Source organism: Procambarus clarkii, chromosome 18 (genome assembly GCF_040958095.1).
Source record: "Procambarus clarkii isolate CNS0578487 chromosome 18, FALCON_Pclarkii_2.0, whole genome shotgun sequence".
NCBI classification, from domain to species: Eukaryota; Metazoa; Arthropoda; class Malacostraca; order Decapoda; family Cambaridae; genus Procambarus; species Procambarus clarkii.
Window position 1 is genome coordinate 23,664,004 of NC_091167.1, and position 12,577 is coordinate 23,676,580.

The following is a 12,577-nucleotide window of genomic DNA, read 5'->3' on the forward strand; positions in this document are numbered from 1 at the left end:
AAATATTGCTACTGAAAACCGAACTAGTAGACAGAACTCCCCAGGTGAAAATGAGCAAACGAGTATGACGTCTCCACGCCATTGTCTCTGTAACCCCCCCCCCCCCCACCTCGGAGGGAGAAGGGGGGAGCCCCAGATTCAAATGCCGACTATCCACCATGCAGGTCTTAGGCTGGATGTCAAAACCGCGAAAAACACATGTTTTTTTCCGATCCAGAAAAAAAAAACGACCTCTAGAGGCCAATGTCAACAAGAAAAGAGCCTTGGAGAAACAATCCTGAACTGAAGGGGCCTCGACAAACAGAGGGAGAAGAGAGAAAGGAGAGCACCCAATTCAACGACCAGGATGGCTCATGTAGTGCATGAGTAGGCCGAAGGTGAAACAACACCCAAGACTCTGCAGATCGGAGCCGAAGTAACATCAACGCCGTACGGTCGGCTCCGCAAGCGCTGCACAATATGGAGCGACAGTATTTGGCATAAGATGACGGTCTTGAAACAACCACGAGAGAAAGGACAAGATAACCCGAACAGAGACCAAAGTAAACCAGCAAAGGGACAAGAAATAACACAAGGACTGCCAGGAACTCCATACTGCCATCTAAGTGAAGCACGCAGAAGGGACACCAACAACGAAGCCGCCTGCTCATCATACAAGTGGTGATAGACTCGAGTTAGAAAGACCATACGCCAAGACTCAAGGAGAAGATCGAACCAGCCTCATAACGGACCGGCCCGATCTGCTGAGAGGCGGAAACACGAGAAGACTCCTGGGTTCGGACACCGAGCAAGCAGCGCCTGAAACCAAGGCTGGGACATCCACCAAAGAGCCAGGAGGACTACTCTCCCCTGGTAAGTCTCGAAGCGAGCTAGGACCTCAAGGAACAGCTGAACCAGGGTGAAGAGGTACAGGTAACCCCTCCTCGCCCAGTCCTGCAGCAAGGCAATGACCCCAGGGTGCCAAGTATACCGGGACACGCCTCGACCATGCTGACGCGAAGAGGTCCACTTCCGGGAGCCCATATGTCCGGCAGAGCAAACTGAATGAGTTGTTGTCGACCATCAATTATGTGGACGGGAATGAACCGAGACAGGCCGTCCACCAAGATGTCGGACACCCTCAAACATGAACGGCAATGAGAGCCAAACTCCAGAGAACTCAGCAGACAAGTCATCCAAAGCGACCAGCCCCAAAGAGCCAAGGACCGCATCGAACCCTCGCGGGTCAAACAATGAACCACCAGGGAGCAGTCTGAATGGAGCTGGATCATCGATCCGCGAGCGACCCGAACCCTCAAAAGCGACTCCCACACTGCTGCAAATTCCCACACTGCTGCAAATTCCCACACCGCTACAAACCCCCACATTGCTGCAAACTCCAGCCCCGTGCTGTGGTCCCGATGGAAGGACAGACCCCACCGCCCCTAACCGACCTGGTGAGCACTGATCACAAAGCCCCAGCCAAAGGACGGAGCATCCATAAACACATCATGCAAGAGCTCTCAAGGCACTGAACACCGAAAAACCTGAAGAGGAAGCCGGTGACGCAGCAGCCGACGCAAGACACCCGGAGGTCGAACCCAGCAATTGCGGAGAGGCGGAAGGGACATACTCAAAGGAACCAGAACAACTGACAAAGCCAAACCCGATGTGGTAGGTAGTCAATCACGGTAAAGCTCAGGATCCCGCACAAACGCTCGAGCAACCGCCGAGTGACTCGGGAGTCCCCCAACAACAAGCGAAGGCGGGACTGCAGCTGAAACAGAGACTCCGGAGGGAGAGACAAGGAAGTGGTCCGAGAGTCCCACACAAGACCCAGCCAAGACCGAACTTCAGAGAGAAACAGATGGGACTTACCATCTGGTTCAGGTTCACCAGGAACCTGAACCCGGTGAGCTGGGAAAGAACCAAATCCCAGGCGAGCAGACAAGCAGACCGGCTGGGAGCTCAAACCAGTCAAATATCTCGCCTGAGTCTCCACATCAACTAAACCCTGCCTTGACTCCAAAACCCTCAGACTCTTCGTAGCTGAAAGCAGGGGGGATGGGGGGGGGGGGAGGACCAGAACGAACCACAACAGGGAAAGGACTAGGGGGCGCAAACTGAACCAAAGTCGAAGCGACTAACACCTCCAAGTCCGGGTCCCTATAACCAAGCGGGGCTGCCTCGGGCTTCCGGAGCAGCAACCAACCTAGCGCGCTGCAGCACCCTAAAACAAGCATGCAACGCCTGAGCTGCCTGCACCCTAACAGTGACATCAAAGGACTGGGTGAACAGAGTCACAAACAAGTAACAAAACTCGCAGGACACTAGGTCGTAAGTGTCACCGACCTAACAGGCAGCATGACGGAGGCAGAAAAGTTGAAGGTCACCCGGAGACAAAGGGACCGAGCATCCCCAAAACTCGCACAAGGTGAGAGGGGACCTAGGGGGTCACATCCATTGGACTCACGTGCCCCCGTGGGGGTTTTCAGAGTTCTTAGACAGAACTCACGCTACGGGAAGCCCAGGCAGGGTACTGCTAACCGGCACACAAAGTTACCAACAAACTGTTAAAGCTACCCCTCCCCCCCCCCCTCCCCGGGACGTGTACACTCACGGGGGCCTACCGGGGACCACCAAGATACAATCGGGCAAGACCAAAACCAAGGGGCAGAACCTCCCACCAGGCAAGAAAACAAAAACAAAAGAAAAACCCTGCAAGAGGACAGCAGAACAGAGCCGTTGACAACTAGCTGCACAGTACCCTGCGCCACAACCAGTGATGAATGCTACCCCCTACCCAAAGGCAAACAGGGATGAAGGAACTCCCCAGCTGACTTCAAGGGCTGCCAATCACTAAGTAGCAAAAGACCTTGCGGAAGTAGTCTGCAAGGTGACTTGTGGAAGATGGCCCCAAGCCCCAAGGGCAGGACTTACAGGGCACCTTGGAAAGGTGACCCTAGGCACATGCAGCCCGAGTACTTGTGAATAAACTCTTGGCTTGCGCACCACCAAGGACAGCACCACACCACAAGGCACAGGACTGGAAATCTGGAGGGGAGCCAGTCGCACGATCTTGCCAGCCTCACATCAGCCACAGAACTGCAGGATGGATAGCCAGTGCGAGAGTCTGGGGCTTCCCTTTCCCAGGAAGGGGGGGGGGGGTGCAAAGCTAGCGGTGGGGCGACGTGGTGACATCATGCTTGTTTACTTGTTTTCATTTGGGGAGTTCTGTCCACTAGTTCAGCTTTCAGTAGCAATATTTTAACCAGAATAGGGGATTGTTTTGGGGCGCTTACATTTCTGGGTGCCTGACCTGGTCGATGACAGACACAGAATGCTTCCAACCACACAGGGGTTTCTATAGGACATTGCTCCTCATGCCTCTCTGAGGAGGCCAGGTTCTGGCTCGTGGTCCCTGGTAGGCCTAAGAACGCCATTTGCTTTGACTGATGCCAGGGTCTAATACATTCATATCAGCCCGGATAGCTCCGGAAAGCCTAGGGGGTTCCCACCAGAAAAAGATCCATCATTAACTTTTATCAAATTATTAACATACTCTGAATGCGGTTTATGGGCATGTCCATTTGTGTCAAGTCCCAAGAGATGAAGGAAGAATATAATACGATCTTCTTGGAGACGTTCAGTGAGCTTTTTATCCTCTATGGCTTCTTTGAAGAAGTCTTTTACATGCTCAAACACCCATTTATCTAGTTTTGAAGCATCACTGCTGGCAAAATCTTCTTCTTCAGCCTTGTACATAAAGGTTTCAATATGACCTCTTTCAGAACCTGTAATAAAATTATGTAATTATTCCAAAGTTCAATCAAGGTTTTTTTAATCCTGCAACAATATTATTTTGATTTAAAACTTTGTGAGACACCAAATCAAACATAATTTTTTTTTAATAAAATAATATCTCTCTTGTCTCATTTCCCTTCTAATCATCATCATTGCCTTATACAGTTGCTAGGACTAAACTACAGAAGTGATATGTATGTCTGCTTACTTCTAATTATTTTTAAATCCTCCAACAATACCTAACAATCAACCTCAGTCCTAACCTTCTTCAAATAGATCATTAATACAAATCAGGAAGGATAAATGGCCAAGAAATGAGTCCTCAGGGGCTCTATAGATAAGTCCCTCCATTCTGACATATCCTCTCTGGCAACACTTCCCTGTTTCTTGTCTTTAACCACTCAACTGCGCCAACCGAGTATTCTCAGTCGGTAGGAAAATGCGCCAAGAAAATTCTTTTTTGTTTTTTCATACCCATTCTAAATGTGTGCGTAATTGGTTCTGTACGAAATGGACTCTTAGGACCTCCAGTGAGAGGCAGCCATTTTGGAAAAAATTCCCAGAATGCCTTAGGGCTGCTGGCTGGGTTAGTACTAAGTGAGCAACCATGGGTGGTGCACGCGCCTCTGGCTCCCAAACACCCGTCCGACGCAGTGTCGAAAGATAGCACTCTATTGGTGAAATTCAAACCTTATTGTTTGAAGAACATAAGGGTCATAATATTGGTGAAGTTAGGTGCAATAAGGACCTAACACAAAGGTTGGATGCAAGTGATACAGCACCTATGAGGAGGATACAGTGAGCGTATCCAGTTGTAGCTCTGAGCGCCACCCTTGCCCACCTATGCTATCTCAAATTTATTTTGATGATACATAGATGAATCGTTTTCTGCATTCAGTGATGATGCATCTGATATAAGTAGCGTAGATGAACAGTGTTAGCGGCTTCCATGGTGGTGTTTTCCATGGATATTTTCAAGAATAGCTGAATCTCTTCTTGACTGACGGACACTCTTTGAGGCTAGCTGAATCTCATCCTGTGTGGGACCTTACAAAGCGATCTTTTCAAGACTAACTTTTTACAAGTTTATCTTTTCCTGTAATCTTTTCAAGACTACCTTACGTTTTACAAGCTTGGCTACATACCACCTACAGGTACTAATGCCAAGGGTGTACGTGAGTGCGTTATTTGCAAGCACACAGAACGAAGAAACAGGAAGCGAAAATCTATCTGTACCTGATGCAACAAGAGCGAAGTCGCACTGTGTACCATGGACTACTTCGTTGACTATTACTCACATCTGAAATACTGAGTAATTACCTAAGTGCAATTACCTAAGTGTAGTTACAGGATGAGAGCTACGCTCATGGTGTCCCGTCTTCCCAACACTCTGTCATATTAACACTTTCTGCGGATGAGGACGCCTCCCAGAGTCCTGTTTCGCCTACCCGCTCCCGCATGGTGGACATAAATTTATGTCCTCTTTTAAAATATTTGTATAAAATTCAATTTTAATCCGATTTACTTTGGGTTTGTTTCAAACTGCGCGCCATGAGGCTCTCTTTCTCACCACTAGGCTGCATGGTACAATAAGTTCATGAAAGGTGTGGACCACTTCAATCAAATGGTATTACCATTTACCCGGAAAACTCACAAGTGGACCTAAAAGATAACGTTTTATTTCCTGCAAATGGCTTTGCATAATGCCTTTGTTTTGTACAAATACAACACAACTGATCAAAAAAAGCTAACATTGCTACAGTTCCACGAGGTGGCAAATTGGGCCCTATTGTGCTGGGACCCGGAAGATTGGCCTCAAACAGCAACAGTATCTCAACACTTGCGGCACGCTCCAGACATAAATGATGACACAGGTCCTGCCTATGCTGATGCCATGCAAACTCCTGGACCATCTGGTGTGAGGCGGCCCTTGTTCACTTCAACACCTCAAGCTGAAGCAGCAACCGAATCAGAACCCGAGATGTCTGGCACACTGCCATTTGACGAGACGGTTTTGTCAGATGACTCCGACTCAAATGTTGAACCTCCAGCGATTCAGTTGATTCTGAAAATCGCATGAACTACAAACTGAAACGAGTATTTTGATACCAGAATGAACACTGTATCACATAAACTGCCATAAGTAGACTCGAACCTTCATAGATTTTTTTTTGGGTGTAGCGTGTCTGCATGAGTGTCCCAAACGGGTTGCAGGTGGGTGACTTTAGCCGTTTATACTGGTAATGCTTCCCCCATATCATGTATTATATGCATATGTCTGTTTAGGGAATTTTATTCCGATCAATGTACAACCAAAAATAACTGTGTGCAACAAGTATAAACTTGACAAACATAACAAAAGTAAAAACATTTCGTGTGTGTTTGATGCTCACTGATATGTTCCAGCGTTGTTTTATATTTGGCGCTATTCTATCTTACTCTTTGTTGATCTTTTTTACCTACGGGCTCATAGAACATTCTATTGCGAACACATTGACACAAAAATGAATGACGTACATAGAATAATAATGTCATGAGAGTGAAATAAGTATAAACTTTCAAAGCGCCGTATCGCACATGTGTTGTCCCGTCACCGATACCGGGTAACAATTTCACCACTTCCCACACTCTTGCGGGTTATTCTACGCTTATATTCATATCACCGTGTTGGAAATTTCATTGCGAGTCCATTGATACCATCATTGTTTGTGAATAACAGGTCTAGTGTGTTTTCGTTCGTGGTTGGTTCTGTAATCTGTTTATCGAGCGAGAATTTGTCACAGAATCTCAAAAGTTTTCTGACCTGTGGTTGGTTATTTCCCGGGTCGTTCCCTGCTATGATATTTGTGTTTACCATTCTCCATCTTAGACTCGGTAAATTGAAATCTCCAAGGAAGATAATATCTGGAGCTGAGTTTGCTAGGTTATCAAGTATGTTCTCTATTTTGTGCATCTGCTTTGTGAATTCCTCAACCGTTGTATCTGGCGGTTTATATATTAGAATAATAATTAGGTTTAGTTTCTCTACCTTAATTCCAAGTACCTCTACCACCTCATTATTTGAGTTTAGTAGTTCTGTGCATACCAGGTCCTCTTTAATATACAGACCTACTCCTGTTCACCTAGCAGTAAATAGGTACTGTACCTGGGAGTTAAGACAGCTGCTACAGGCTGCTTCCTGAGGGTGTGAAACAAAATGGAGGCCTGCATGATTTGTCATGTTGGTAGGGGTGATCACCAAAATCACCAAATCACCAAAATGGCTTCTCCCCCATACTCTTTTGCTGTTATTACACTGTATATACACGTTATATATAAGTACCTGTATCTACATTCATGTTCACCATAACGAACCACTAAGTTGGTATGCTGAGTGGCAGTGGCAGTGGCAGCCCACCACTGGCTGCCACTCCCTTCCTCCCTCACCTCACCTGACTCGCCACCATTCTCCTCCCACCATACTGTTTTTGCTTTTATATACAGACGTTATATACAAGTATCTGCATGTTTTGTTTACCATAGCGAACACCTAAGCTGGTATAGTGAGTCCAGACAGTAAAAGATGGTCACACAGAGTCAGTAGACAACGCTACCTCCCTCCCCACCAAGATTACTCCTCCCACTACAGCGCTAACTATTGCAGCAATCCTGCTATTATCAGAATCCTGGTCATTTTTATCACAGTCAGGGGTCTTCTGTAATAATATCATCGCTAAATAATAGCATGAACATGTATATTATGACATTTTTTAGGTGATGCTGTGGTCACAAGCTGAACAGCAGTGCTGTGAGCTCATGCTTCGTGCGTCAGGTTTGGTGGCTCACTCAATACTGAGGCCTTCACACCCAGGAATTTGGCCCAAGATATTTACAAAAAAAAAAAAAAAAAATGGCGTCTGTTTACAAGAGCCCTGATGAAGGTGAGGTGAACCCCGTGTATCCTCGGGCCGTTTAAATCTTGCATAGTACTGTACTCCAATACATCATATGATGGGATGCACAATATATAGCAAGTCACTCAACCCATCATATGATGTGTTGCGCAACTTAAGGGTTAAGGAAAAACAATACCGTATGTGTAAATTAATAAGTATATGTATATCCTACTGCCTAAGGTAGAAAAAATATTAAGATTAAAATGTAAAAGCATCATATAACTTGCCAACAAAATTCTCTTAATTTTGTTGGTCAGGATGAAACAGGGTTAGGATGTAAATACACCATAAACTCAAACACAGTTAATCATTAAAAGGAAAAACTAAACTAAAAACAACAATTTGCTGAAATCCTCTTCTAAGTAACTCACCAGAAGCAAACATGGGAAGAATATCTGGGCTGCCCCAACACCAAGTATGGCGACTTTCATTGAAAACCGAGTCAAACTCAACTGGGTTTTCTTTCCATCCTTTAGCAATGGCACTTGGATCTTCATAAAAGCCAGCAATAATTGCAACATGGCCAGGCCTGGATTCTGTGGGTACTCGTGTGTGTGAAACTCCCCATGTTCCTTTCTTTTCTATGATAGATCTGGTAAAGTAAGAGATTGCATTAGTGTATACTTCCTCAGATAATGAACATGATTATGCCTTGAAAAATGTAATTGCTTACCTGGAGTATATAGAACTTGGAGTATACCTGAAGAGGGTTTTAGAGTCCTTCTATTCCCCAGGCCCAGCCTGGGCCAAGGCTCAACTTGTGATAACTTAAATCCAACAGGGTGTTGCTTGGAGCACCCTGTAGGCCCACTATCCACTACAACCTGGTTGGTCCAACATTTCTTGCAAAATATTATCTAATTACTTCTTCAAGAAGTCCATCTTTGATGCTTGCTGGGAGAGTATTGAGCAGCTGTGGACCTTTAATTACCTTAATTACAGGATGAGAGCTACACTAGTGGTGTCCCCATCTTCCCAGTACCTTTTCTCATATAACCCTTTAAAACTACTTACGGTTTTGGCCACCACCACCTTCTTACTTAACTTGTTCCAACTGTGTACCACTCTATTTGCAAAAGTGAATTTTCTTATATTTCTTTGGCAGCTTGTTCTTGAAGTTCCAGGTCTCAGGAATTCTTCCCTATCAATTTTGTTAATTCTCGTTACTATTTTGTACATTGTGATCATATCGCCTCCTTTTTCTTCTATTCCAGCACCTTTTCCAGTTTGTTGATATGCTTCTTATGATATGGGGGTACCATACAACCACTGCACTTATTTCACCATCCATGTACAGTATTTAAAACCAATTCTGAAATTGGAAAAAATAGCATAGGCTCCTTGCACAATTGTTTTTTGTGATCCTCAGGTGACAGTTTTCTATCTAGAACCACCCCTATACCTCTTTATCAGAATTTTTAAAGTTTTTTCACATTATATTTAGGTTGTGTGTGGTTATCTTCTCCTATTCCACATTCCAAAACATGACATTTATTCACATTAAATTCCATTTGCCAAGTGGCACTCCATATACGGGTACTCCATTTGTCCAGGTCTTCTTGAAGGGTATGACAATCGTCAAAATTTCTTATCTTCCCTAGTATCTTAGCATCAGCAAACATGTTCATATAATTCCTGTATTCCTTCTGGTAGGTCGTTCATATAGATAATGAACATCACTGGTGCAAGAACTGAACTCTGTGGTATGCGACTTGTGATATTTCTCCTATCTGATACATTCCTTCGATTACTGCCCTCGTTTGTCTAACATGAATTTTTCATTCATGTTAGAAGCCTTCCTGTCACTCCTCCACTATGTTCCAGTTTCAAGAACAACCTCTTATGTGGAATTCTGTCAAAAACCTTTTTAAGGTCCACATAGATGCAGTCAACCCAACCATCTCTTTGCTGTAAAATTTCTGTGGCTCGATCATAGAAACTAAGTACAGTAAATTCATTACACAGGATCTTCCAGATCGAAAACCATACTGTGTCTGTTTTTATATTATTTTTCCTCCAGGTGAAACCTGGACCTAAACTTACCTAAAACCTAAACCCATTTAGGTTTAATTATTTTGTTCAATATTTTGACTGTTACACTTGTCAATGATACAGGTCTATTGAGGGGGTCTTCTCTGATGCCACTTTTGAAGACTGGAATTATGGTAGCCTTTTTCCACACATCTGCTAGGACTCCTGTACACAGGGATGCAAAAAAAAAAAAAAAAAAAAACAGCGTTGAATGTAATGAAACGCCATTTTCTGGGTGAGCCCCGGAAGCTCCCCGGAGCTATATCGGGCTGATGTGTATATATTAGACCATGGCAACAGTCAATCGATGGAGTTCTAGGCCTACTGGGGCCCAGTGCCAGAACCTGGGCCCCCCTCAGAGAGGCACAAGGAGCAATGGCCTATAGACTCCCCCGTGTAATTGGAAGCAGTCTATGTCTGCCATCTACCAGGCACCCAGAAAGATAGGCGTCCCAAAACAAACCCCTATTCTGGTGAAAATTGCAACTAAAAACCGAACGAGTGGATAAAACTCCCCAAACAAAAACGAGCAAACTAGTATGACGTCACCCATCATTGCGCCGCTGTCTGCACAGCTCCCCCCTCCCCGGGAGGGGGAAGGGGTAGCCCCAGATCTACCACGCTGGCGATCCACACCCCAGTTCTGAGGCTGGATGTCAAAACACGCGAAAAACCGCCGACCGGAGGGAGGGAGGGAATCCGGGGAGCCTCCGGGACTCACCAAGAAAATGGCGTTTCATTACATTCAACGCTGGTTTTCTGGGGGAAGCCCCTACGGCTCCCCGGAGCTAACTACCCACAGAGGAAAAGAATAGGGACTGACCCGGGAGGCGGTCGCTGCACACTACTCAACCCAAAGTCGAGTCAACAGGCCGCATCTGCCGACTCAAAGCGACACAGGCCCGACTGGGCCTGTACAAGATAACAAACAGCCAAGGACCTCGTTCGACCGCCAAAATCCCCGTGCCCGAACGTCCTCCCAGGACACAGTACCAAAGACGGTGGCAAGAACCGCGAACTTGTGGACGTCATGGGCATGGAGATAGACCGCAGGCTGGAGAGCCTTAATCAGACAAAAACAAAATGCATCCCCGGCCCAACCAACCAATCTCTATTTCTTGCTTTTGACTTTAAGGCTTTTATGTTTGCAAATATAAAACAATTTCTATATTGCATGTTACTTCTAGTGTGTTTTGAGAGTTCTCCTCCCAGTGTATCATGATCCATGGTGTGTTATTTTGACAATGGGTTCATCCAATTTTGGTAGTACTATACCATTGTTGTTGAGTCTACAACTGAGATAAAAGCCTGTTATTCTATGAGTTTTGCCTAATAGCATGGTTATACAGTACTAGCAAAATTTCTTTACAAAGAAGTTATGTCCTGAAATCAGGAGACTAGTCCTAGAATGTCCTGAGATTTGCTTTCATGACAAATCTCTCAAAGTAGCATTTTTTTTATAATGCAGTTTTGTAACTCCTTTTGTATTGCATATACTGTACAACATCCATTCTCATCATTTTACTGTACATTACCTCTTTGGATTCTTACTACTGTATATATTTTACATTAAAATTGATTCTCTTTAAAATAAATACATGAAACCAATCATTTGGACGGTTGGGGACTGAACGCTGACCTGCAAGAAGCAAGACCGTCGTTGTACTGTCCAGCCCAAATGGTTGGGTTGAAGTGGAAGAATATTCAATGGCAGGGTTTTGGAGAGTAACAGTCAGTAACTAATATATTCCTGGTAGAGAATGGCAAATTGTATAATGTGTGTGTTGTCAATGACAATGAAAAAAACACTCATGGAGAAGTTTTAGAACAACATCAAGGAAATAGCTCCTTGATATGCATAATGATAAATTCCTTAGATTTTAGAATAAGAAATATATACAGTATAGAATTTATATAATTATTTAATTTAAATATTAACATCAACTATACCATATACACAATACACACCTGAGAAATGGAGCTCTGGTGGTGTGGTTTACATTGTCATACAATGCATCAGCCCTGAGGCCATCAGCAACAATAAGAACAAGCCTCTGTGCTGCTGGCTGCTGTTGGTGTAAATGTGGAGTCATGCCATGGCTCAAAGGTGTTCGAAAGTAGATGTCAAACACTGATGCAAAGAATATGAGGTGGACCAGGAAGCCAACCCCGAACATCCACATCCTGCAGATGCCACACCCCAGTACTGCTCCTCAAGACAATTTGTCTTTATTAGTACTGGACAAAGCTTGGCTACGTCTCTACATCACCATATTAACATATTACTTCTATACATGCAGATACAGTATATTTATTCTGTTATGCTACATTGATTTTTCTGTGACAACAGAATTAGCCGTGTGCCCTTGTCAACCATTTTCTGCTGCGGACACCAAATAGGAGACAATATCTCGAAAATTATAAATGTCATCATAAAACTAAACCAATGCTGTGCTGCACACTTGGCCAACCATGAGAGTAAAGGCACCGGCCACCCATAAAATACACAGAGCAGATCAAAAGCTAGCGGCCCTACACGTCGGGACTCCCACTGGACGCCCCCAAAAAACAATCTATTAAATCCCCCCCGAGACCCCAGACGTCGTAACAATCCGTCTTGATGAGTAATATTGCCGAGCGGCAGCCGTATCCCGGTGGGTGGTACATGTAACAAGTTTCCGTGATGGGCTGCCAGGCAGAGGAGAAGCCTCAATGACAGACGGACCAGCAGACTCGGCGCCTCAGCTGATCCTGAACCAAAACATTGAGGTTATGATAACCGAGGCTCGCTGCACGCACAACATACGTTTCTTCGCAGTTCCAATTTT

General features: G+C 44.9%; 1 protein-coding gene across 5 annotated transcripts in view; it reads right to left on the reverse strand.

The window, feature by feature from the left end:
- Nucleotides 1–12,571, reverse strand: part of PIG-N (Phosphatidylinositol glycan anchor biosynthesis class N) — a 61,525-nt gene extending 48,954 nt beyond the window's left edge. For 4 of the 5 annotated variants that reach the window (XM_045736481.2, XM_045736483.2, XM_045736482.2 and 1 more), the window contains exons 1-3: nt 11,718–12,502; nt 8,090–8,310; nt 3,542–3,773 (exon numbers count right to left, since the gene is read on the reverse strand). In XM_045736481.2, the coding sequence (XP_045592437.1) occupies nt 3,542–3,773; nt 8,090–8,310; nt 11,718–11,932 (668 nt within the window). In that variant the 5' untranslated portion in view covers nt 11,933–12,502. Of the gene's footprint in view, nt 1–3,541; nt 3,774–8,089; nt 8,311–11,717 lie in introns of all 5 variants that reach the window. The other variant, XM_045736480.2, reaches the window with a different exon arrangement.
- Nucleotides 12,572–12,577: the final 6 nt, after the last annotated feature.